The sequence below is a fragment of the Neolamprologus multifasciatus genome, chromosome 23 (assembly GCF_963576455.1).
Source record: "Neolamprologus multifasciatus chromosome 23, fNeoMul1.2, whole genome shotgun sequence".
Taxonomy (NCBI): Eukaryota; Metazoa; Chordata; class Actinopteri; order Cichliformes; family Cichlidae; genus Neolamprologus; species Neolamprologus multifasciatus.
Window position 1 is genome coordinate 37,599,260 of NC_140460.1, and position 26,238 is coordinate 37,625,497.

The 26,238-nt window shown below is 42.1% G+C and overlaps 2 protein-coding genes across 4 annotated transcripts in view; one reads left to right on the forward strand and one right to left on the reverse strand.

Moving 5' to 3' along the window:
• LOC146492131 (putative ribonuclease ZC3H12C) overlaps positions 1-9,637 on the forward strand; it is a 21,561-nt gene extending 11,924 nt beyond the window's left edge. For all 3 annotated transcript variants that reach the window (XM_085151876.1, XM_085151874.1, XM_085151875.1), the window contains exons 2-6: positions 1,685-2,556; positions 2,670-2,809; positions 2,994-3,228; positions 3,482-3,588; positions 3,993-9,637. In XM_085151876.1, coding sequence (XP_085008002.1) covers positions 1,754-2,556; positions 2,670-2,809; positions 2,994-3,228; positions 3,482-3,588; positions 3,993-5,599 — 2,892 coding nt within the window. In that variant the 5' untranslated portion in view covers positions 1,685-1,753 and the 3' untranslated portion in view covers positions 5,600-9,637. The remainder of the gene's footprint in view (positions 1-1,684; positions 2,557-2,669; positions 2,810-2,993; positions 3,229-3,481; positions 3,589-3,992) is intronic.
• Positions 7,488-26,238, reverse strand: part of LOC146492132 (radixin-like) — a 25,661-nt gene continuing 6,910 nt past the window's right edge. The window contains exons 3-15 of the mRNA XM_085151882.1: positions 19,673-19,756; positions 19,196-19,291; positions 18,170-18,292; positions 17,834-17,985; positions 17,233-17,316; positions 16,869-17,015; positions 15,441-15,537; positions 15,184-15,347; positions 14,666-14,796; positions 14,092-14,252; positions 13,834-13,926; positions 13,011-13,247; positions 7,488-11,997 (exon numbers count right to left, since the gene is read on the reverse strand). Of these exons, the coding sequence (XP_085008008.1) occupies positions 11,833-11,997; positions 13,011-13,247; positions 13,834-13,926; positions 14,092-14,252; positions 14,666-14,796; positions 15,184-15,347; positions 15,441-15,537; positions 16,869-17,015; positions 17,233-17,316; positions 17,834-17,985; positions 18,170-18,292; positions 19,196-19,291; positions 19,673-19,756 (1,734 nt within the window). The 3' untranslated portion in view covers positions 7,488-11,832. The remainder of the gene's footprint in view (positions 11,998-13,010; positions 13,248-13,833; positions 13,927-14,091; positions 14,253-14,665; positions 14,797-15,183; positions 15,348-15,440; positions 15,538-16,868; positions 17,016-17,232; positions 17,317-17,833; positions 17,986-18,169; positions 18,293-19,195; positions 19,292-19,672; positions 19,757-26,238) is intronic.

The window sequence follows — 26,238 nt, forward strand, 5'->3', positions numbered from 1 at the left end:
ACAGTGGGAAGGAAAAACTCCCTTTAAACAGGAAGAAACCTCCGGCAGAACCAGGCTCAGGGAGGGGCGGCCATCTGCTGCGACCGGTTGGGGTGAGAGAAGGAAGACAGGATAAAGACATGCTGTGAAAGAGAGACAGAGATTAATAACAGATACGATTCAATACAGAGAGGTCTGTTAACACATAGTGAGTGAGAAAGGTGACTGGAAAGGAAAAACTCAATGCATCATGGGAATCCCCCGGCAGCCTACATCTATTGCAGCATAACTAAGGGAGGATTCAGGGTCACCTGGTCCAGCCCTAACTATATGCTTTAGCAAAAAGGAAGGTTTTAAGCCTAATCTTAAAAGTAGAGATAGTGTCTGTCTCCTGAATCCAAACTGGAAGCTGGTTCCACAGAAGAGGGGCCTGAAAACTGAAGGCTCTCCCTCCCATTCTACTTTTAAATACTCTAGGAACAACAAGTAGGCCTGCAGAGCGAGAGCGAAGTGCTCTAATAGGGTGATATGGTAAAAAATGCTTCTAAAAGCATTTTTGCAGATTTCACCTCAGGATTAGTCGAATGTCTCTAATTTCGTTTTCTCAGATTAACTTTTCCTTTATTACAAACCTCTAAACCTTTATTAAACCTTTATTACAGATCAGACTAGTCTAACCTCAGACCTGATGCTCGAATACAACAGCCCAATTGACTTCATAGCCTTCAATGTTTTAACGAGTGACCCCCGGTGGGAAGAAGCATATGGGCCTTAATTACCAGGTAGAATGAGGAGGGAGAATAGTCCAACCGCCCTAGTTCACCCTCTGGCCCCCCCAATAGATTAATGTGCTGTGGCGTGGTGCTATTAAAAAACACACACACACTGGGCCAGACATGAAAAAACGCGGGAGTCCATTAATTAGGGATAGAGGCCCCATCAGCTCTTTGTGTCTGCCAGCCTGTGCCTGACGCGCAGCCAGTCAGATTGTTTTTTTTTTCTTTTTTTGTTTTTGGGCAGAACAGACGGATCCAACACTGTTAGCCGGAAATTCTAGGTGTAAAATCAGATTTCCATAAAATGACAGTCAGTATTGACTTTAGATTACCATTATCACACAGCCTGGATGCAAATTCTCTTTTTTGCAAATGATTTCTCCCTGGAATTTCAGTGGAACTGCTGTGGTAGCAAATGCTACACTTTTCAGCCAGGGTTTTTACCCACGTATACGTTTAAGTAGGGATTTACCCAATTTCCCTGTTGGCCTTTGTGCCATCGCATCATATATATATATATATATATGTAATATAAATGATACATTTGCATTTGAGTACCAGTGTGTGTATCATTAGCAGAGAAGAAAGTGATGTTTTCTTCTGTTTCCCGTCTTTAAATGCTTCTTCTAACTGGTCTCAGAGTTATTAGACGTTAGTATTAATATTATTTTTTTATTTACTTTGTCTTCATTTTTTTTAATTCCCTTAGTTTCAGTCAGCTTCCAAAGTGGGTTTGCTTATGTTAGTTTATCTTAGCTGCATGGAGTCGTCTGACAGTCATGCAGACGATAAAATTAAAAATATGAACCAACGCCAGTCAAATGTAGTCAAATCCAGGAGCCAGGATTTGACTACATTGGGCACGGTTTGACAGCTAAATCCATATTTTATCTACAGTTTACTCACTCGCTCCACCTTTCTTCCTTTAGGCACCAATGAGTCAAGTTTTGTGAGTGGGCAGCAGTCAGCCCAGTGTGCTGGATGTCTGTGACAGACCCATGGGTCAGAAGGACCATGTGGAGGCAGGTTCAGGCCATATCCTCGACCTGGGGCTGGATTTGGAGTATCTACACGTAGCGGGGGGTGACCGGCAGGCTGGCGGCGCTGACGGGCCCCCTGCTATGGAGGAGCAGGGGGAGAGCACCGCTGGCTCCCCTCCACTGACCGTCCTAGAGGAAAACAGTGGGTCCGACGCAGAGGGCGAGTCAGCGTTGACCTCCAGCTCCACCCTCGCTCCAGGTACCGACTCGGACGGAGGAGACGGAGGGTCGACTCACAGTAAGAACACCCACCAGCCCCTCTGCCGGACCCAGTGTGTGGACTTAGGCACCGAAGGCCCTCCCGAGCCCCCATCTGAACTTCTAGCAGAGCTTGAATGTGACGCCCATGCCCAGTCCACACTCGGCTCCCCATCCAAGCACCTGCCTGAACCTCCACCCAGTCTGTCTGCTTCAGAGCCTGGCTATGAGGCTGGTGGGAAAGAGTACCAGGCTAAGCTCGAGTTTGCCCTCAAACTCGGCTACTCCGAGGAGACGGTGCGACTGGTGCTGTCTAAGCTCGGCCCTGACACCCTAATCAATGACATACTGGGAGAGCTGGTCAAGCTGGGCACCAAGTCAGACAGTGAGCAGCCGGCTGGATTATTAGCCTCTACCTCATCCTCTTCATCTTCCTCATCCTCTTGTGGATGTTCTGATTTGCTGGAAGGCCAGAGGCCAGACTCACCCTGTCATTCAGACTCTTTGTGTGACCAGGACAACCTGCGGCCAGTCGTGATAGATGGCAGCAATGTAGCCATGAGGTGAGCTCTATTATTATATATGTATATATGTTTGTCAGTGGAAACTGCAGTAAAGAAACACATTAAAATCATAAATGTTTATTTACGCTTTTACCTTTTCACCGTTTTCACAGCCATGGCAACAAGGAAGTGTTTTCCTGTCAGGGCATCCAGCTGGCTGTAGATTGGTTCCTCGAGCGCGGCCATCAAGACATCACAGTTTTTGTGCCTGCGTGGCGGAAAGAGCAGTCCCGACCCGATGCCCCTATAACAGGTCAGTAGAAGACGCGGTTTAACTAAAATCCATTTTCTTAACTGCTTATCCACCTTAGGGTCGTGGGGTGATAGGCCCCGAACACATCAGCAGGGACTCACAGGGCTAAAGATCCAAAATAGGTAATAATGGTTTTCTAGCACTGCATTTCCCCCCAGCCTTACTATAATCCTTTCCTTCACAGATCAGGACATCTTACGTCGCCTAGAGAAGGAAAAAATCCTGGTGTTCACGCCTTCACGGCGTGTCCAAGGTCGACGCGTGGTCTGCTACGACGACCGCTTCATTGTCAAGCTGGCCTATGAGTCAGACGGCATTATCGTCTCCAACGACAACTACAGAGACCTGGCTAACGAGAAGCCCGAGTGGAAGAAGTTCATAGATGAGCGGCTTCTCATGTATTCCTTTGTCAATGATAAGTGAGTAGGGGAGGATGTTATGAGGACATTCATAACTCTTATCTTTGAATCAGAGTGATGTTTAAATAAATGAAGTTATTTACAAATAAAATCTCACACTCATTTTTCACTTTGCTATATGTGGGGAATCAATTATATTCTGTGTGCCTCCTTTAAAGCTTCCACACTTGAAGCAGCTTTAAAGAATGTGGATGGACACCATCGTATTTCCTCTAATAGCGAATTAATGCTCTCATCCTTTCTAATCTTGCAGATTCATGCCGCCAGATGACCCTCTTGGTCGTCACGGCCCCAGCTTAGACAACTTCCTGAGAAAAAGGCCCGTCATGCCTGAGCAGAAGAAGCAGCCTTGTCCATACGGTGAGAAGAAAGTCACGAAATACACGTCGAAATAACGCACATGAAACATTTTGTGCTTTTTAAGAACAATGTAATAATTTCTTACATGTGTGGTGACATTGGACCTCATTTGCAAATGCGTTAGTGGAGACTTTCTTATCCTGCAGAAAGTTATCGTCAGATTTATGACGTGTGCACCAGCCCATTTGTTTCTCACCTCTGTGCGTATGCTGCTAAATCTAAACCAGTTGGCATACTGCCACACTGCCATTTCTCTATATTTCTCTGGATCTGTATATTTACCAGGAGGTGAAGTGGACAGAGCGGTGATGATGTCGTGCAGTTAGTAAATGAGCTCCCCTTTCTCTGCCCACTCTGTGTGTTTACTTGTTTACTGAAGCGCACGTTGTGTCTCTTTGCTTCAGGAAAGAAGTGTACTTACGGTCACAAATGTAAGTACTACCACCCGGAGCGAGGCGCCCAACCACAGCGTGCCGTGGCTGATGAGCTGCGTGCCAGCGCCAAGACTTGCGTCGTCTCAAAGAACCAGGGCGACGCCGGGCTGGTGAAGAGCCACAGCGTGCCAGCTGGCAGCATCGACGCCAAGAAAGGCGCCCCGAAAAGGCAGTCGGACCCCAGCATCCGAGCTCTGTCATACAGCGACGCCGAAGAGAAGCTGCTGGCCAAAGGGAGGCTGGAGGTGCAGAAGAATATTGTGTGTGGCAGCAGCAGTAGCAGCTCCACTAGCGGTAGCTGCGGTGGGAGTATAAGCATGTCTCCGGCCCCAGGAGGCCCACCATCCACTCTTGGCCTCCCACAAGAGCAGCAAGCGAGACCAGTGATGGCTCATGGTCACTTACCAGCCCCCAGCCATGACCTTTACCCTCACTGTGAGTCTCCAGACTTAAGCTACTATTCAGTAACACGTGCTTACACTGGCCTGAGCCTCTCCTCCAGACGGAGCCCAGACTGTCGCTTCCCCAATGACACAGACCTGCGGCTGGGCTCAGCCGGCTCCGAGTGCAGCAGCGAAAGCAGCGTCAGTTGCGGCAGCAGCTGCGACTCGTACGGCGAGAGGCAGTGTCCCGGATGCCCCCCGGACCCCTTACTGGAAGACGCTGTCCATTTTCCTAATCCCCACAGCCGACTGTACTCCCATCATGCCACATCTAGCCATGAACTTTGCGGCCTGCATCCTGCCGAATACACAAACATTCAGCACAGCCACACGCCGAGCACAGGACTACACCCTTACCACCTGAGCGCTGCACGCGGGCAGAGCTGCGCTCATGATCCGCCTCCACTAGAGGCTCCCCCAAAGCGGCCCCTCTACCCCCTGCCCCCTCATCTCCAGCACCAACCGCTGACCGCACGGTCCAGCTGCCCAGGCGACTACCACTCTCTGCCGCAGTCCAACCCCGCACCCCCTGGCTCACCCCTTGGCCGCTGCCTGGCCCCGACGCGAGCAGAAAGTGTGTCCGACTCACACCTGTACGAACACCTCTCCACATCACACCATCGCCACCGACCAAAAGCCCTGCCCACCTGGGACAAGTACTACAGGCAGCCACCGCTGCCGCCATCCAGATACGAGCCGCCTACCTACCAAAGCCTGCCAGACACACGCCAGTCGTCCTGGCACACTCCTCCATGGACACAAGACGGCTACGGCCAGCATCACTCCTCTCACCCAGCTCTCCACCCATCCCCAACTCATTACCTCAGCCACCCACCGCCCCCAGCCCACTCTCCTTGCCCGCCTCATCCATCCAGCACCCCTCTCCCGCCGTACCCACCTCACAGCTCTCACCTTACCGTGCCGTCTCATGCCCCCCCCTCCTACATGTCACAGCACCCAGAATCCCCTTCGCACAGTCGCTACGGCGATGCGAGGGAGAAAGTGTACATAAACCTGTGCAACATCTTCCCCTCAGAGCTGGTAAGCCGGGTTATGGCCAGAAGCCCCCACATCACAGACCCCCAGCAGCTGGCGGCTGCCATCCTTGCAGAAAAAGCCCAAACAGGCTACTGAGGAGGGAAGGTAAAGACGAGCTAAGTAACTGCTTCGCATAGCAACACTGGTAAATGGACTGGTACTTGCAGTGCGCCTTTCTACTCAATTTAAGCACTCAAAGTGCTTTCTCACTCCCTCAGACTTCTGATTGGTAGACGACCTGCTCTACCACCTGAAACACAGCCGTCCTCACACTGCTGGGATTACGCTTTCAGATTGTCTGTGAGGAGAGCCGTTTCATTTCTTATATTAATAATCGAACAATGCAAAAGTCTCCAGGACATAAAAAGCTGAAGATAATCCAAATCCAGGTCTGGTCACTGTGCAGCAACAACTTTTACCAGGTGTGGAAAGAGAGCGAGACACTGGACGAAGTCTGTGATTTTGACTTAACCTGCGACAAATGGAGATTTGTTCTAGACCCCGACCCCCAGCTGTTGTTTTTAACTGTACTGTAGCTTTGCATACAGGACGTTTATACAAGGGCACCTTTGGTTTTACACCCAAACCATAATCTGGTGAGTTGGTTTCACAAAAATACATCGAAAATGTGATTGAATTTAAGAGTTATTTATACATAAACACACATTATGTGTATTGTACACTGAGTCAAACGGAGCCACCACATGGACCAACTGTCAACTGTCATCAGGTACTCAGTTATCACTCAGTGGTTTCAAACTTCTGTTTGTCCAAGGTCTGTTCCATGGATTTATGTGTGTGTGAGTGTGTGTGTGGGGTGTTTGTGGATTATTGTTCCCATGTTGGTAAACACGGGAAGATGGTCATCTTATTTGAGATGACGTCAGTTTTTTGGTCAGAGTTGTAGCTGCAGAGATGGGTGACCCTGTCGTGTGTACCTTAGTTTTAGTAAGGGACATCTCTCTCGCTCTTTCTCTCTGGCCCTTTCTTTTGGGTCAACTCTGGTATCTGCTACAGACAGAACATCCGGCCACCGGTAAATAAACCATGTACATATTGTAAATATATTTATCAGATCCCTCTGCTGTGCTTTTGGCTAACAGCGTGTACTGTCGTCTGTAACAGATCCCAGCTGAATCCATGCTTGACAGAGAAAACCTTGTTTGATACAAATTGTATCATTAACTAAGTCGCTGATGTTATATACAGTACATGGACTCAATGATCCGTATCTATCAAACACTCTTGATGTATTGCTGTATGATAAAAGTGCAGTGACAAAACTTTTGTTCCAATCAAAATGTTCCAACTTTTAATCTTGTGGAAATAGCTTTGAGACAATTATTTCAAATATATTTTAATCAAAAGGAGTTGGGTGCCTACTATGTTTAGGCGTCGCAGCTTCGTTACCTTTTGGGTTTAAAGCTGGCTTATTGTTTTGTTTTGTTTTGTTTTTTATACAGGAGCTCTGGTTAACAAATACTTGCTGGGTACTCATCGGAAAATAAGAAAAGGTTTAGGTTTCAGCGTGAGGTTTGGGCCAGTTCATGTTAGGATTTTTTAGCCTCTTCTTTAAGTCAGGATATAATGTTAAATTATGCTTTAAATAACATAAAATTGACATTTTTTCAGAAATCAATTTATTGTCTCTATTAAAGGGGACCTTTTATGCGAATTTCCAGTAATTAATTTTTATTATGGGAGTCTACTAGAGTAGCTTTGCATGATTTGTAGTTCTTAAAAAACAACAACAATAAAACAAAAAAACTATCCATACAGTTCATTCTGGATCTTAGACATTTTTGCTCCCAGCTCTTTGAGGCTCCTCCTCCCTAAAAGGCTACTTTGTTCTGATTGGCTAGCTCTCATCAGACTTTGGGAAACAGAACCCAGTGCTTGACCATATTAGGACATCTTCCAGAGTTGACGTCAGCTCAGCAGAAAAGTAAAAATTTTTTTTTTTTTTTTTTAAATCAAGCATTGGGAGCAGCCTGAGGCCTGGATCAAAAACTTTGATCATGTTTAATTGCAGTCAACATTGTAGCAGTGTTTATGTATGGCAGAGTATGAGGAAAAGCATAAAAAGGTCGCCTTTTTTTCCTGAGTTGAAATAACAACAATATAAAACAAATTTAGCAAAGGTTAGCGAGCTAAGCTGCTAGCTGCTTTCTAGTAGTCAAATGTTGAAAACTTCTGTCTGATATTTTAATACAAAATATTAAAACTCCTTTAGCCTCAGTGCATTACTGCCTGGTAGCTCAACAAATGAAGACAATATTTCAGTTTCAGCATTTGGAGGTTAAATTTCAGCTGCCGTGGCAACCCGAGCACTTCCTTAGCTAATGCTAACACTTTTTTCTATGCGTTCAAGATGCTACCTGCCTGTGGGACTATTGAGGAAGACATACTTCTAACAGTAGGATGCAGCATTAAGTAAAATGTTCACCGACTTTATATTTTTTATTTTCCTTTCAATGTTAATGTTGCTGGAGTTCTTCAGAACACAAGTTTGGTTGTTTTCTGTCGACTGGAGGCCCTAAACTGTAAAGTTCAAAATGGCCACCGAGGAAGTAAAAGTCTAGCACTTGAGCTCATCGTACCATTAATCACAAGCCAGCTACATATAGCCCACTGGTTTCTTTCCTGTCCAACACATGCTGTTGATGAGAGAGAACCTCTGTGTGTATTGAAGAAGCGCCTTCTCTCTGGCCTCCTGGCACTGTGTGTCAGCGTGGCACCTGAGGGTGGGCCCAAAGTAATGCCTCTTCGTGGCATTGTGCTTATGACACATCCAATAATCTGAACTATGTTCAGCAAACTTTTATGCATGTTTTTGATTTGTTTAGTTTCTGCATGTGTTCTTGTTTAATTTATGTACATATCCGTGTTCCTGAGAGGCGTGTCTTGCCGGTATTGTGATGTAATGCTAGTTGTTGTTTAAGTGTTGTTTTTAGGTTTAACTGTACACATAATAAGCTTTTTGTCTTTTTGGTGTGTGAATTTTTCACTTATTGTCCGGTCTTGATTTCTACAACACTGGATATTTACTTGTTGGGATGAAGAAGCCTGTGATGGATGACGTCCCATTTTTCTCCAACTGTTGTTTCCTTTGGAAGTGCACTCAGCCATATATAGCAATATGCTGACTTGCGGATATCATAACTCTTACTGGATAAAAACCTATTATTTCACATAGTATTCTACTGGCACAATGTAAATACCAAGTACTTCAATATTATAACACTTTCTGCTGTAACTGTGATTATTCATTAAAGAGAGTACTGCTATAAAAGATGGTGAGTCAGAGGGTCGTTTTAAGTGTTTTATAGCACCACTGTTGGGTTGTTACTCAGAAAAAGTATTGTATTACACAGTAGTCTGAACTTTTTAAAAAAGTAACGAGTACATTACTTAATTACTCCCTAGAGAAAGTAATTATAGTACTTTGTATTTCAAATCATGTTACTGAATGTCACATAATTACCACTGCAACTAAAAATAATTGATCTGATCCAAGTGTGCCACTGTATATAATCACAAGTATGCAAAGTGACCAAAACACATGCTGAAAATTTAAAACTTTTATTTGTGAACCAATGAAATAGACCAAAATCCACTTGTGCCTTCCATCTTACGGAGTACTAACATGAACATAAGGATGAGGAAGGATGAGGAGGAGGGGGGGGACACCAAAACAAAAGCAAAGCAAAACATGACAGCTGGTGCCAGAGCAGGCGTCATCACAGACACCGGCTTCATTGGAGGGGACAGATGCGCCAATAACTGCTGCTGTGAAGAAAAACAGTCAAACTGAAGCCTTGTAGCATCGATGTGGAGGGGAGGGGGGGGGGGGGAGGAGGAGATATGTCAGCAAGAGTTTTCCCCTCCAGTGAAGCTGGCCAATACGCGATGCGTGCTGCTGCTTTACGGTGTTTGAACACATTACAAAAAAAAAAAAAAAAAAAAGGGCTGGAAGCGCAGGATCATTTCTTTCACCTGCTATGGCAAACACAATAGTAACAACGGACACTGAAGTTAAACACAAAAGACAGGCTTATGTCATACAAATGTGTTACCGTCAAAACTCCAGGGCATTAAAAAAAACAAAAAAAAAAAGAAACCCCCCCCGAAAAACTACCTACACCAGCTGTCAAGTATAGCAATAACATACTATAAACATATTCATCATGTTGTTAATAAAAAAAGAACAAAAACAAAATAAAATTAATGTTTACTCATTTCAAAAATGCACCCTGGAACATGTTTCCCACACCACAAAAGGTGGACTCCATTTGTTGTCTTACGTTGGATATGAATTGAAAGATTTCAGGGAACTTTTGACCTACCCTCTACTTGAATTCCATGAGTCATGATAGCGAGGTCTGTTTGCATTCAGAGCTTCCAGTAAATCATCTCTCAGTCCCATTATTCTGCTGCACATCCTGAAACTGCCTCCTTGAAGTCAACATTTTGGGCTTCTTTAACTCACGAGAGCCTTTTAAACCCTCTGGAGTTCAGAGTGGTTCTGTGGACCGAGCCCACCATCGCTCGCCGCTTCTAAGAAGACCCTGAATGCTTCAATGGACCCTGGCAGACTGACCAACGCTCTGCACAGAGCACACCTTTATCAGCAGCATTTGTTCACTCATCTTCCTCATTTTTTGGGAGTTTTTTTTGGGGGGGTGGAACAAAAAGCAATTAAAAAAAACCAAACAAACATCTGAGCAAGGCCAGGAGAAACTGCTGTGTAAAACTAGCTTGATATGTAAAAAATAACACTTTTCTAACCAGATTTCACATGAATCCTCAATATTTTCAAGCAATCGTAACCAAAATACAGCCAGAAAGTAACTGACAACACGTAGCCTGCCCGGGAGCAATGCCGCAAAATGTAACAGTAACCAAGTAAAATCATTTTTGTTCATTTTTTTCTCATTTTATTTTGGGAGGGAGGGAGCATCCTAAGTGTTTGACTGTCAGTCACCACTGTTATTATTACTGAGGTAGAGATTTGTCCCGAACTGAGACAGATGTTTTCATAAGCTCCCCAGCCAGAGAGGTGCCAGGCCTCAGCTTCCATAGCTGAACACACAGACACACACACACCCCATTGGACAGGCGGAGAAAAGACTCTGATGCAGTGCGGTTCCTCTGCCCGTCCTTATTTTCGGTGCCTGGGATCCTCTGTGAGCTGGCAGGCAGAGAAAACCATCTATGGTGACTGGGAATGAAACACTGGGACGCAACGCCTACACTACCAATTAGCTTATCTTCACAATACTTTTAAGCTTGAGGGCGAGAGCTCAAAGTGGCACAAGTTGATATCCTATGACTTCTGTAAATTTAAAGAAAAACATTTTGTTTTTCCCTTTGTTACCTTTGCTACATTCGTTCGTCAAAACATGCCATGTGACAAGTTGGGTGGCTCTTTCCCCTACGAGGGTCAGTTCAATTTTATTCACAGAAATATCTTATATCAAAAATTGCAATTATTGATTTTAGCCTGTAATGACACTATTAAAATACTGCAGTGTTATCTTTTTTTGTATAAATCTATAAATGTCATGTTTAAACTATAGTTTGACTTTAGTAAGTAGAGTTAAATTCTCTCTAACGACTTAGAGATGGTGAGAGTGTTAGCACATCTACCAGGTGATATGCTTCGACATGCTAATATAGAAGTGCTTTGACACCGAATGAAAACAATGACCTAATTTGTCCCTAAACTCCAGTCCTTATTTGTAAACCTGGGGTTAAATCCAGCCTCAGACAACTAAAAAGATGGGCATCATCAATAAAATGAGTCAAACAAAAGCAGAGGGAAGAAACGTAAAAACAAGAAGAGGACAGAAAATCTTTTAACTGGAAACATAGAATCATACTAAAGCTTTGCATACAAAGTTTTCAAGCAAAAGAAGAAAAAACAACAACAACAAAATCGCTCTATGGCCATGTTTACCCAAAATGTAAAAAAAAAAAAAAAAAAAAAAAAAAAAAAATCCAATTGCTTCCATTTTTGGTTTTTACAGTTTCACTTCCCCCATTCGAGTAAGAGGTACAGATGATCTCTCCAACACGATAATTTGCTTGTTCAGAGTGGCGTGTATGCAGCTCCACATCAGGGTGAAATCCAAACTCAGATAAGGAAGTGGAGCAGGACTTTGGCAAAATTGGATAAGATGATTTCTTGAGACAGCCTGGGTGTTGGGGGGGTGTTGAGGGAGACTCGATAGGCTTACGAGGACGGAAGCGTCAGTTGTCCATGAAGGAAAAGAAAAAAATTATTAAGCAGCCGTTAAGGAGAGCGGGGTAACCCTGAGGTGCTGTTCTCACATAGACTCGAACTCGTCGATGCGCTGCTTCGTGTTGCCCTGGCGGATCTGCCGCAGAGTTTTGTATTTGTCTCGGCCTGCTTTCACGTTCTCGGCGTGCAGCACGTCGTTCTGGGTCTTCTTGGTGTCGTCTCTGGCTTCGGCCAACTCTGAACTCAATGTCTGTGAGAAGAGAAGAGAGGATAACAGGTTGAGGAGGGCGAAAGAACAGGAGGAGAAGACGCGACCAAAAAAATAATAATTAAAGCCAAGAGGAGAGAATTTTGTCTGATGATCAGGGCGGCACAGACGTTGCAGACAAGACAAACGAAACAGGACGTGTGCGGAAGGGAAAACGGGATCACGCTCCATTTCAAAACTAAACATCTGATTGACGCAAAGCCACTTATCTTTTAGTTCTCTGTGTGCAATCTTTAGTCTTCACTGACAACTAAATCAAAAGTGTGTTTGTCTCTGCTTTATTGAAAACAACACACAAGCAGGGATCAGCAATGGCTGGACCAAAGTCTGTTCCTTCAGCAGTCATCTTTGGAGGAAGCCGATACAAAGTGCAGGCCTGGGTGTGAGGTTCCTGCCTTTCTTTATGTAAAACTATTCTAACTCTTCTTGCATTAGCTTCAGTATTAGTCCTGGCCTATGCAGTAGCCAGGCTTCATAGCAGTCTTTGGAATTTACTTAACAATATAAAAACTATGATTAGGTTGGACATTATCCATCTGATTACTTAATTTCTAGAAAGTCTGTTTTAAAGCCAGGCTGCAGTATAAGCCAGCACATCTCCTGTGACAAGCAGGAGTTTAAAGAAGAACGGACACAGACGTATGCCTCATCTTACCCTTATCTGCCATTTCTTGGCCCGTGTTTCTTCTTTGCAACAAAACTGCTGTTATAAATAACAATGAGATGATATTATTTTCTGTTTGTGTATCGCAAACCTCCTTTGGTTACATGAAACTAAAGCTTATTTTGTATATTATAAGTTTGTTCTAAAATTAATCTGGCAATTTTTGGCTTTAGACTTCATTTCAGCGCAAGATGCACACCACAGTGGTGGAATTTCTTTATATAGGACTAGTTTTGATAAAGAGTAATATCAGGCTTCTTGTGGAGGCTAAATCTGAACAACGGGTTGTCATTTTAACCCTTCTCTAAAGGTTTTCACTTCTTGCTCCTACCTGCAGCTGCTGCTTGACCCTCTCATTCTTCTGTGCTTCAGTGACGCGAGCCTCTTCGCTGCGGAGGTCAACATGGCTGACGCCCTCATTGGAGAGCTCGGCGCTGGCCTCTGCGTGGTTCTCGTCGTGTTCATCGTGCTCGTTCTCAGCATGACCGCCCGGAGGCGCTGGCACCACCGTCATGGCGGTCTTCAGCTCCTCCTTGGTTTTCTCCAGGTCCTGCTGGGCTGACAGAGCCTGCAGGTGGAGGCACGAGGAAGGAGAGATTAGGACAGACAGCTCACGGAGTCACGCTAGACAGGTGAGAGCAAAGGATGCCACACAGAACAGCTGTGGTTAAAGATCTAGCCCATCAGACCAAAAATAATTAAGCCTAATCTGCATCCATCATGAACTGACCCATCTATGCAAAATGATCATTTGTAAAAGAAACTCATTACAGGAAGGAGTTGGGGAAAGATTTAATTATTTCGATTAATTAAAAACACATTTTTTAAAATATGTAAATATTAACTAATGTTTAGTGAAGCCAAAATGTAGACACCATCTCATTATGAGTGATGTGGAAGACAAGTGATGGGTATGCTGTATGGATCCATGTAAAATAGGATTCCTGATCACTCTAATCCTCTATCACAGTGGGTGTAGTAGTCCATACCATTTAATTTACAAATATTATGATGAGAAATATTAAAAATTAACCAATTAAATTTTTTCAGTGTCCACTGCTGGACAAAATCCAGTCACATCATGCACAAGTTGGAAAGTTTTCCACATGTTTATCTCATCTGGTGTATGAAGTCATCAATGAAGTCTGCGTTACCTTGTGCTGCCACTCTGTGGCCTCATCCTCTTTCTTCCTCTTGGCGTCTTCTAGGAGAGAAATCTTTGCTGTGAATTCAGCCAGTTCAGAAGCCTGCAATGAAAGCAGTCCCTGCTGTTACTCATACAGAAGAATCTGTGGCTTCAAACAATCCGAAATAATCAGACAGACACCAGAGCCTTGTAAGTGCAGGAGCATAAAGCATATACACATATGACAGTCTGGCACTGCTCCCAGCATCAGTCAAACAACACACACCAGTTGCTCTTGAGTCTTCTGCTGGTCTGCAGCCTGTCTGGCCAGCTCCGCCTTGGCCTCCTCGGCTGCTTGCCTGTCTCGCTCCAGCCGCTCAGCCTCCTCCCTCGCTTTCTTTCTTTCTTGCTCGAGCTCCATGGCGCGGCGAGTCTGTTCCTCAAGCTCTGTGGAAGAGCAGACGCAAACGTGTCATAAATAAGCTCCGATTTATGTTGTAAACATTCAGAGTCCAACCTCAGAATGAACTCTGGTGGTGGCAACGGAAAACTTTAATGTAAAACAGAATCCGCAAGAGCGCAACTTATAATTAATTAATTGTGTTTTGAAAGTTTCCTCTTATTTCAACTATTGAAAAATGGGTTTCTAAATACGTTTTTGTGTTTTTAAAATGAAAAATAAAAGCACAAAAGCTTTGCTCAATCTTTATATATTCTGGTCACACAAACATAATGAAATATGTAATTGGTCTTGATCTAAAGCCCTAGAGAGATTCTCCAGTTTGACATACAGGAGGGAAGGAGGAAGTAAGAGCTACAGTAAGAAAACGGATGAGAGAATGAAAAAGAAAACGGGATACCTCTCTGAGCTTTCATCGTCTGCTCTTCAATCTGTTTCAGCCTCTCCATGAGCTCTTCTTTCTCACGCTCTATCCTTTCCTTCTCTTTCTCTGCATGCTCTCGCTTCTTCTTTTCATTCTCCAGCTGGGCCCTGAGAAGGTTGCAGATTACATGTTTCAGATCACTTTTTGTGTATATTTTAACTATGAAACATCTATTTTAATATAACTGTATATATACATAGATGAAGTACTCTCAACCATGATCTGAATAAAGTTAAATGAAGCTTCAGAATGAATACATGAACATGCCTCATTTTTGTGTAGCAGAGGAGACACTGCCCTCTAATGGAAATGCTCTGCTGTAGCAGTGACTCGTCATCAGTGTAAGCCTTGGTCTGATACAATTTTGTGCATTTGTGCATAATCAAATGTTATCAAGTCCTGGCACACTCAACATGCATAGCTTTGTATAATGACATGGAACAAAAAAATAAATAAAAGTATGTGTATGTGGCCAAGTCATCCCTCTGCAGTACCTCTCCATCTGTTTGTGGTGCTTCTCCTCCCGGGCTTGAGCTTTCATCTGCTGCACCTCGATGGTGTCGGGCTTTCTTCTCCTCATGTACAACTCGTGGTTACCCATACACAATGCCAAAATGCGCTTGTTGATGCGCAGACGTGGGGCATAAAACACAAAGTCCTAAAGGCATGGATCAAAGAGAGCAAAACAGAAGCGTGTGAAGCGTTTATATAAAGCTGAAGGATGAATTTGTGGACTGAGTGCGACACTCACAGGTGCTTTCTTGTCGATGGGTTTGATGACAAACTTCTTGTCATTGAAAGAGATGTTTCGAATCTCACTCCAGGGGAATCCAATCTTTGGTGTCAATCTGGATGAAATATCAAACAACTGGTTAATTGTGCAGACTTTTAACAGCCTGTTAAAAGTAACCCAATACCACGTGGTATACAATTCAGCCAGCAGATGGTGCCCAGTATAAACAGACCAGCTTACAGGAAATGATGACACTGAAGCGTCTTTCAGGTCTGTGTGAGAATAGCGGCAGTATTAGGTGTCACGCTCACTGGCTGACACTAATTCGAGTAGTAGTAGATGCTTTGTGAACAAGAGGTAATAATAAAGAAAAAAAGAAAAAAGAAAACAAACAGAGAAAGTGAAGGACAGTGAGGAAGCTGCAGCCAACAGAGAGAAAAAACTATGCTGTTATCTCGCAATGATCTTTTTTTTCCCCCTTCACCCGTCACCTGGACGAGAGAAGGAGGAAGGCAGCTGTCCTCAGATAACATAAACAAAGGTAACGCAGAGAGTGAGAGGAAATGCTACAGGAGTAGTGATTAAATCTGTCCTTCACAAAGAGGGGAAATAAATCTGACCAGAAGGGAACAGGAAAAACTACTACAATGGAGAGACAGAGACTTTCTCCACCTCTCACTTATCAAAAATATCTTTGCTTCCTCTAAGCTTTTTGGACATTGTGCATGTCCTATTACCATTTATGTCACACAGCTAGATACACTCTAACAACATCAGAGCTAAACAACCACTTGTTTAGAAGGGTCTGTCTGATTAAATCAAATTGATTTAAGTTTAACAGTATGTGCTACGTGGGCCCATGAACCAGAATCCACAGGGTATATGAACCCTTTGTCAGTAGTATCAGTTTGGATTATTAAAGTTGTTGAAAATCTCTTAAATATATTAAATGCCACACTCAAGATTCAAACATTATAAATATTATAACAATAAATATTAATATTTTTTTAAAAGCACACCACTAAATGTTTCCAGAGTGGGTTGCACAGTTGTTCCTGTCAGCTAAGCTTCTAGAAAATCTGACGGTTTTTTTCCATTTCATATTTAATTCAATACGAGTTTTGATCTTGTGATGAGGCTGTGTAACACAGCAGGTATACCAGGCGCGTCGACACACATCTATCAGTTGTTATGATTGTGACACACTGTGTAGTAACGCCTCCAACTGCTCACTGTTCAAGGCTGTTGCTGTTTAGCAACCAACTGCAAACCGCAGCTCTGAGGCTCTTTGTCTCTGTGAGGAGATTCATGCAAAAACTTCCACTTGGTAACGTCAAAATGCTGGCCTCATACTGAGATTAAAAAAACTCCATCAACACTACAAGGCTAATAGCTGTAGAATTAGTCAGAAAATTAGTTTTTCCAAGGATTATGTATATTCCTTACTTGTCCTCATGTTCGTAGATGTTGAGTCCAAGAGCATCCACGCCCAGCCATAGCTGTGTGCCCTTCTTGTTTTTAATCTCAAAGTAGTTGACTCCATACATCTCCAAGTCTTGGGCGATTTTAAGATACTCCATCATTGAGTCCTCTCTAGAGTAGAGAAAAAGAGGCATTATATTATGTTTAGAAATTTAACACAATCACATGTTCAAAACAATAGCATTCAGTTAGCGTACATTTTCTTCTAGAAGAAGAAAAAAAAGCACACATTTGAATTTAAGTTAAGTGGGTTTAAATCTTTGGTACTTTATGGCAAATCCAAACATGTCTACAAAGGGTTTCATCGTGATAAAGGTCTGACACACACCTGAGCATTCCTCTGTGTTCTTCGTGCCAGGTCTGTATCCTGTCCTCCCATTGCTCCTTAGTCAGCTTGTGCTGCTCCAGGACTCTACACACACACACGCACACACACAAAATGACGTTCATCTGAAGGAATGTCAAAATTGCTTCCTCAAAGAGGAAATACTAAATACTCCAGCAGGCAAAGATATAGATTTGAAAAATGAAAGTCAAAATCCAGTTACTCTGGCTGACACCAGAATCATATATATATATATATATATATATATATATATATATATATATATATATATATATATATATATATATATATATACATATATATATACATACACATATATATATACACATATATATATACACATATATATATACACATATATATATACACATATATATATACACATATATATATACACATATATATATATATATATATATATACACATATATATATATATATATATATATATATATATATATATATATATATATATATATATATATATATATATATATATATATATATATATATATATACACATATATATATATATATATATATATATATGTAAAAAATGCTAAACTTTATGTGAAATGCCTACCTCTGAGGGAGCAGTCTGTCATGAGTAAGGTACCCAGCCTTGTGCACCTCTTTGTTATAGTCTCCATACTTGGCCTGGACAGCGTATGAACCCAGCAACACAGCCGTTTCTGGGGGACAGTAGTTCTCATCATTCAGGATGGCCTCTTTCACCTGGCAGAAAATGTGTGAGTGACTTTAAATTTACTCAACACTGTAAGATTTAGTTAGCACTTATGCTGAGAACAGAGCAAACTAAATAATAGTAACATAAAAATGTGATATTTTGAGGTTTTGAAAATAACTGAAAAACTAATTATTTGCTAAAAGTGTTGATGTCCTGAGTGTGTGGAGTTACCTGCAAGAAGAAGAGTCTCTGTGTGATCTCCTGGATTAGTTCCTCTGAGACATCTTCAGGGAAGAACTTGGCTCTGAACTTAAACTGCAGAGGACTCTCTTTCTTTACATCTTGCTGGGTCACCTGGATTCAATAAATAATAATAGCTCCATTAAGTACTGGAATTGTTCAATACTATTTTTCTGTAGCCTCTGCCTTTTGTCTCTGTCTTGCTCACATGCTTGTTGAGCGTGAGGATATTTTTTTTGTAATGCACACTTGGAAATGTAGAGACACTGTAATAGCAGGGGTGCTAGGACTGGGGATTATTTTGGGGGTGAGTGAAAGAAGAAGCCTGTTGAAAGACCACATTTGAGGCTTCAGTATCACAGTACTGCTTCTAGGCAAATACCAGACAAACAATAGACACAGACACTGGAGGAAACATGAAAGTGAGAGCTAAAGAGAAAGACCCCGACAAACAATTTAAGAAAATCAGTTGAAGTCCACGCGCTTAAATTAATAATAATATTAATAATGGAATTTTGGTTTTAAGCTTCTCCATCAATCCATCTTCTTCCCCTTATCTGGGGCCAGGTCCCGGGGTCAACAGCCTAAGCAGAAAAGCCCAGACCCCCACCTCCCATCCACCTCCTCTAGCCATTCTGTGGGAACACCAAAGGGTTCCCAGGCCAGCTGAGAAATATAATCTCTCCATCGTGTTCTGGTTTTGCTGTGGGGTCTCCTCCCGGTGGGACATGCCCAGAACACCTCACCCAGGAGGCATTCTAGTCAGATGTCCGAGCCACCTCAACTGGCTCCTTTCGATTAGGAGGAGCAGCGGCTCTACTCTGATTCCCTCCCGGATGGCCAAAATCCTCACCCTATCCCTAACGGAGAGGCCAGCCATTCTTCGGAGAAAGATCATTTACGACACTTGTATCTGCGATCTTGTTCTTTCGGTCACTACCCAAAGCTCGTGATAATAGGTGAGGGTAGGGACATAGACCAAGCTTCTACTTTCCCACAAAACAAAGTGATATTTACCTTTTTATTGAGTTTCAGCCATGTGATGTAGCCTTTACTGTCCACATACTGTAGTCCAAAGAACCACACCTCTCGCAGGCCCACAGTCTTTACCACCTAAAAGCAGAAAAAAAGAAAAATGGATTTTTACAGTTTATCCTTTCTTTTGATAGCGTTTTTTCTTTGATGTCTGAGAAGTACAAATCTGTGATCTGTGGTAAGTGGCAGAGACATTTAAGAGAGAAGGGAGCCAACTGTTAGAACTTAAAGAAATCATATTTATCTTCTGCCTGTTTAACAAACTGTTATAGGGAGCGTTTTTGATTTCAGTTCTTATTATTCTGGCACTGACTAAACTCTTTCTGAAGGCACCAAAAAATCCTGTGCTGGGAGGCGGGGACTGACAGTATAAGAATACAGGAAACAAAGTGTCAACTTCTCAAGCACCCACACTCCTACGTGCCAGGTTTCTGTCCTCAAAATACTTTTTTTGCTCACCTGGTCAAACAGCTGTTTTCCTGTGGTATTTGGCTGGATTGCAAACTCCAGCTCTGCATCCATGGTGGTCACACGGACATTGATCTAGGGGGAAAAAAAGAAAAAAAAGGGGGAGGAAGTTCACTTTGCTTGCAAATATTACACAAGTGAAGACATGAAAATAAGTTGCAATTACTCATGTGTGCATGTTATTCCCTTTTTTCTGCTCCTGTTTTAGGCAGTTAAATACCACTTAAACCTATAAGTTTGAACAAATGCTTTAACTGCAAGAACAGGTCAAGAAATCCCTAAAGAACAATTTTTTAAGCGTGTTATGGACAGATGAGATTCAGAGGAACTCGTGAAGCACTAGGGAGGTGGGAACCAAAAGCATATCTATCTATATTTATCCAATCAGTCTTCTGAAAGACAGCTTCTTCAAACTGTTGTACAAAATAAAGTGGGCAACATTCAAAGAATTTATGCACTTTATGCGCACGCTTCATCTCATGTGCCTGACTATGCCACTAGTCTAAACTAGTCAGCAAAGCAATCGAATGATAACTTGATCCACTTGCGCTCATGATTTAAATCCTACTGAAAACTTGTGCTACCATCTTAAGTAGGGGTGGGTTTTTATAATCGATTTATCGATTAAAATAGATTCTGGCTTGGATAACGTAAAATCGATTCATTAAAATCCTGAATCGATTTTTTTATATAAATTTATTTTGCCCGAAATGTCAGAATCTCTGGTGAAATCTCACAAAATTTCAACAACCACCAAACAGCTAAGACAGTAAATGAGAGCAGGAACACGGATTCTGCACAAAGACGTAAACACACAGCACGGACCCGCCAACGGATCAGAATCAGTGAGATGTCGCCTTTCTCACGGTCGGGGCTGAAAGCCGACAGCTCGCTGATTCTGATCTGTCGGTGGGTCCGCGCTTTGTGTTCACGCCCTTTATGCGCTGATTCTAAAGCTGTTAGTTTGATGTCTCTCCAAACAATATTGACCGACCCAGCAGCAAAAGAAGATCCAAACTAGGCTTCACATAAACAATGTCATGAATTCACTCTGACTTTTATTGTTTTGCTTCGACCGTGATGCACAGCTCTCTCTCGCGTGCTCGCGCTCTCTTTCTCGCTCTCTCTCTCTCTCTGTACTGTTTTCTGCATTATTCGCTTGCTTGTTACGCACAAGTCTACCGTTGTTTACAGCGCTGTCGGCTGATTTTTTTTTTTCCGTTTTATATACTTCCGAAAAGAAAACCTAATTTCTGCCGTTCAACACTGAACAAATTTAAACTTTTTAAAATTATGCAAAATGCAAAACGCTTAGCCATGTCTCTAATAAAACCGCTGTAACTTCAGAGGCAATGTTCATGTGTTGATTAATGGTTTTCTTTCCTTTTTGATCTAATGCAGAATATTTTTATAAAATCCCAGGCCAGGAAAATCGCCTTCATGTTTTTCTGTGTTTTATCTTCAGCTACTTTGACACAAAGGCATCTGCTGTGACGCTCACACCTTTGATAAAGTCTTGCATGTGTCAGCTTCCTTTTTATAGATACAAAAATATGTAAATGTACTGATCTGAATTATAATATTTCTGACTGTCAAAATTTCCCAGATTCAAATCGAAGTGAATCGAATCGAATTAAATCGAATCGTGGATCAAATCGATTCGGGACCTTGTGAATCGGAATTGAATCGATTCTAGAAATCAGTGACGATACCCAGCCCTAATCTTAAGTGAGAGATTCACACTAAGGGAAAACTGTACACTACTTTAAACAGATGGAAGTTGATTACTGGTTGTGATAAAGTGAGGTGGCTCACAAAACACTGAGGCAATACTGGCAAAAAGTCTTTTTTTTTTTTATACAACCTTTACTTTTCACACAATAGTTATGGTTCTCTTAGAATACAGGATGTGGTGCACTGCATGTATGCACCAGCACTACTGACAGCTCATGTCAAGTGCTGCTGTCCAACTTTTCCTCAGTTGAGCAAAAATATTCCAGGAAATTGCAGAATTTCGAAAGAGGACAATAGAAGAACATTTTCCCCCATATGTGGGCAATGTGTCAGATCCTTTCAATCCTACCCTCTCAGCACTCTGCCAGTGAGTGAAGCCACACTTTTTCAAGGCAAAGACCTCTGTTGGGGGTGGAGCAGAGGATAAAACTCAGTCATTGGCTGTTCCTCTTTAAGCAGCACTGGCAGTAGGCCTAGAAGCAGCTGATGGCACAGAACAGAGCGGGGTTGACCTCCGTGGCATCCGACATCCTTCCTCCCACACCTACTCATACATTGAGCCGTGCATTGCCTCAGTGGTAGTTAACAGGACGAGAAGAGAGATGGAGGAAAACAGAGTAGAGAGGAAGACGAGAAGCAAGCTGAGAGGCGGAGTGCAAAAAGCAAAGTTTAGCAAGAGCGTGAAGGGAGGAGAGAAAGAAGAGTGGGGCTATAAAGCGCAACAGGAAGTTTGAGAGATGATCTGGGGTATACTCCTTTCGACATTAAATTACAGCGTTGTTGCTGTAGATGAGAAGAAGAAGAAGAAACTGAGGGAATGAACCATCCTTTTCCTCTCAGTACTTATATATAAAACCTCAGGAATGCTTACTTTGCATTCCTTTTTCTCCCCTCTTGTTTTTGACACACTCTCCTGCCTTTATCTTTTTCACTCAATATCCCTGCAATGAATAATCCATGAAACCAGCACATAACTGGACCCCCACATGGAACTCAGCCCATAATGTATCTTGCTGGATCACCTCATTAATTACCCAATAAATACTGCAGGACATGCCCACAATATAGATATCTTGCATGATGTTTTGTTGTTAACATTTTGTTGCACTAAAACACAAATTTAGTCTGCTTTGCACTGAAATTTTACTTGGTTGTTGCTAAAGATGCATTCAAGGAGGATTTTGCATATGTATGCAGAATCCTCTGGCTTCTACTGCCACAATTAGGCGATAACGTATCTAAAAGCTGCTTGACAACCACAATTAAACAACAAAAACTAAAGGAGCATGTGCTACCGAATTCCAGGGGTCAGACCAGTAAAACATGCAAATCACAGTGAGATTGCATATTGCTGTACAAACAGGTAAAATTTCAAATCCAGCCTTCAAAAATTCTTGTGTGGAGTGAAAAGTCTTTACCACTACTATCCGAGACTACAGATGAAACATGAAGAGAAGCTCTGAATGGGACTTGACTATGTTTAGTGACTGAAATACAGAGATTCAATTAAGATTATAAGTTCACAAATCACATCCATCCTTTTCTTCTTTTGTGGTTGCGGCTTGAAATTTATGGAACGTGAAACGTTTGTGCTGCAGTTCATTGAGTTTTCTATCGACACCGGGGGAAGTGTTTTCAGTCCAAAACACAAAATCCATCACCAGAGGGAAGAGAAAAAACAAACAAACAAAAGTCTCTCAGCTGGCTTGGGAAGCTAGACTACACTGATGACCATTTACATATTAGGGCACAGGAGGGTAACAATAAGACAAGGAAGGAAGACACCAGAAACACATGTTTACCAGAATAAAGCAGAAAATGACCCAAAGCATGAATTAAGAGGGGGATAACACAGGAAATACTGAAGGGATGAGCAGAATTCTAAAATTCCAATTAGTAGCTAGAACAAAACAACAACCAGGCAAAAATAAGAAACATGAAATCTAATGAAATCTACACAGAGCGCTTAAAAATAAGAATATCGAACTAAAAGATCTGTATTTTAATAGGAGAATATGGAGGGATTCAGGGATGCTTTATGAATGGGGTCACTATGGGAACTTGACACCAATGGCTGGGATCCAATAACATAAGCTACTTATGACACCACAACCCTGTCAACATTTCAATGTAGACACCAAGGATAATATTACATGAAACAGGGGCTACTGATATCCAGCTCTTTACCTTGCTTGGCTTTGCTTAGATGCAGATACTTACTTTTAAAATGTATTTCACTACAGATTACATGCTGCAAAATGTATTTTGTAACGAGGAAAACACGAACATAGTGTACAGTCGAGTCTTAATAGCTTACTTACAACTGGGCTACACTGCCCGTGAGGCTACATTCTTTAGGGCTATGCCTGTAACACTCTGCCTATTGCATTCATATTAAATAATTTTTTGAACAATAATTCAACAAAAAAAAAAACCCAACTTCTTCACGTCATTATGTGGGCTGCAAGTAGAGGTGACATGGGCTGTGAGATTGAGACACAGGCATTAGAGCCTCTTAATGCGTGTTTTGTTTGGGTTTCCACCAGTGTGGAATTACCAAAAATAGAGGGGACAGCCTAACATATGAAACAGGAAAAGACCGCTGTGTAATCCATTTATTGAATACCACATTTTTAAACGGTAACTGTAACGGAATAGTTACTCATATTTTGTATTTTAAATACGTAACGCCGGTACATGTATTCCATTACTCCCCAACACTGACAATAGTGACAGACTGAAAATAACTCAATTTTAAAACAAACTAATTTGGACATACTGAGGTTAAGAGTTTTAAAAGATGAAAAAGAAACAAGAACACTCACTGATTTTTTTGATGTACTGTTTACTTCTGTGTGCCTGTTGATCTGATCTCCCTTATAAAATAACCTTTGTATAACAATAACCTCTTCCTGTTACTGAACATCAATTGCATTTGGATAACTGTAACTAACTAGTTAGGTAACATTTGGATCTACTCTTACAGGTGCACAGATCTAGCCACAAACAAGGTAACCACAGCAACATAATCTATTCATTGTTCACTGAATATAGACTTTGTGTTGATTTCACTGCCTTGGTGCGAGTTCTCCTCTGTTCGTGTGGGGCCCGCCATCAACCACGATAGAGCCAACCTTTGTGCTACGTGTGTGTGTGTGTGTGTGTGTGTGTGTGTGAAAACATAGCAAACCCACAGGGCGGAAAGAGGTGAAATCCTTTATGGACCAGACGGTTAGTTAATCCTGTCTCTCGTACAGAGCGGGGGGGAGGAGAAGAGGGACAGCAACATGCCAAAGCAATGACACAGCTAATCAGACACTGACAACTGACATGCCTTGAAGGAGTGACTTTTGCAAGCCTGTCCTTAAACAACACTATTTGGTGACACAAGACACGCTGACTGGGCAACCTGTCCTTAAAAGGACAGTGTTAGGCATTTGAGGAAAGACCTGGAATGGGAATAAATTCCAAAAAAGGACATTCACAACAATCAACACAACAATCCAGGTACTCAATTCCATCACACTGCCATAAGAGGATGCCTTGCAAGCATGTGAACTGACAGGCCTTGAAAGTTCCTAAAAGCACAACATAAACACTAAAATTAGTATGACACTGGATCTCCTCTTGATGAGTCAAGTTCCAGTTGGAGCACTGGCCCGACATGTCTCAGAAGCAGTTCCAACATCTAGCGGAAAGATTTTAGAAGCTTCCAGTAAATGTTATACTGGAAGTACTAATACTCTCATCATTCCTTCTTTTCACTTCTCTTTCTTACTACCGACCTAAAAATATTAACTACTAGTTTTACTTGTGTTAAGAGGAGCTGATAATGAAATAAATGATAAACTGGTACACTGACACTAGCTTTAACCTCAGTGCACAGTGTCCTTCTGCACAGATGGACAGAGAAAGATCTGCCTGAGGTTGGACAGCAAAATCTTGTGGAACAATGTTGGCTAAAGATTTTCTTATTCAGGAAGAAAGGGGGAAAACAAAACGTGGCTTAAGTGGTCTAGAAAATTGAAAAATGTATATAATTGGAAGTAAAGTGTGGTGATCACTGTTGTGATTTCCCCATTTAAAAACCCCCAAAAAGATCCAAAAATCAATCTGTAATCCAATCATGAAAACTGACTACCTTTCCAGATATCAGAACAGACAAATATACAAGTCAAGCAATCAGCTGGGAGTAACCAGCTGATTGTGGTGGACTACAGTTTGCCATCTTCTTTACTTTCCCTCAGACCTAATCAGTTGTGTCAAAAAAGTCACAATGCTTATGGTCCACACTGAGACCAAGATTATTTGACAGAATAATTCAGCTTTTGGGAAAATTGTACAAATATTTAACTTGACTCATATTTATTGAAAGTTGCCTGAACATGACAACCTCACAACATGGTGGGGAATCAATTTGGAAAGGTGTGCACTCAAAGACAAGCAGGAGCATGATCTGTGAAACAGACCGCATCACAATAATCATTTTACTTCGATTAATATGATTTAGTCATAACTGAAAGTGTAACAATTTTATTAATTGCACTGCTTTTGCTCTCATCTATAAAAACTAATGAGCACACATGATCAGACTGGCTGCTCAATACAGAGCAGAGAGGCTCAAATTACAACACACATACAGAGAGTGTGATTTAACTAACTGCTGAGGACATGCTATTAATAAGCACACCTGAGTGCTGCTATAATATAATACAGACACCAATATTTACCACTGTAGCTTGTTAAGTTTACAAATTGTGAAAAATCCAAGAGCTTTATCATTAGTGTTTTGTTTAAAGGGAGATGCCATTTTGGGATATTTC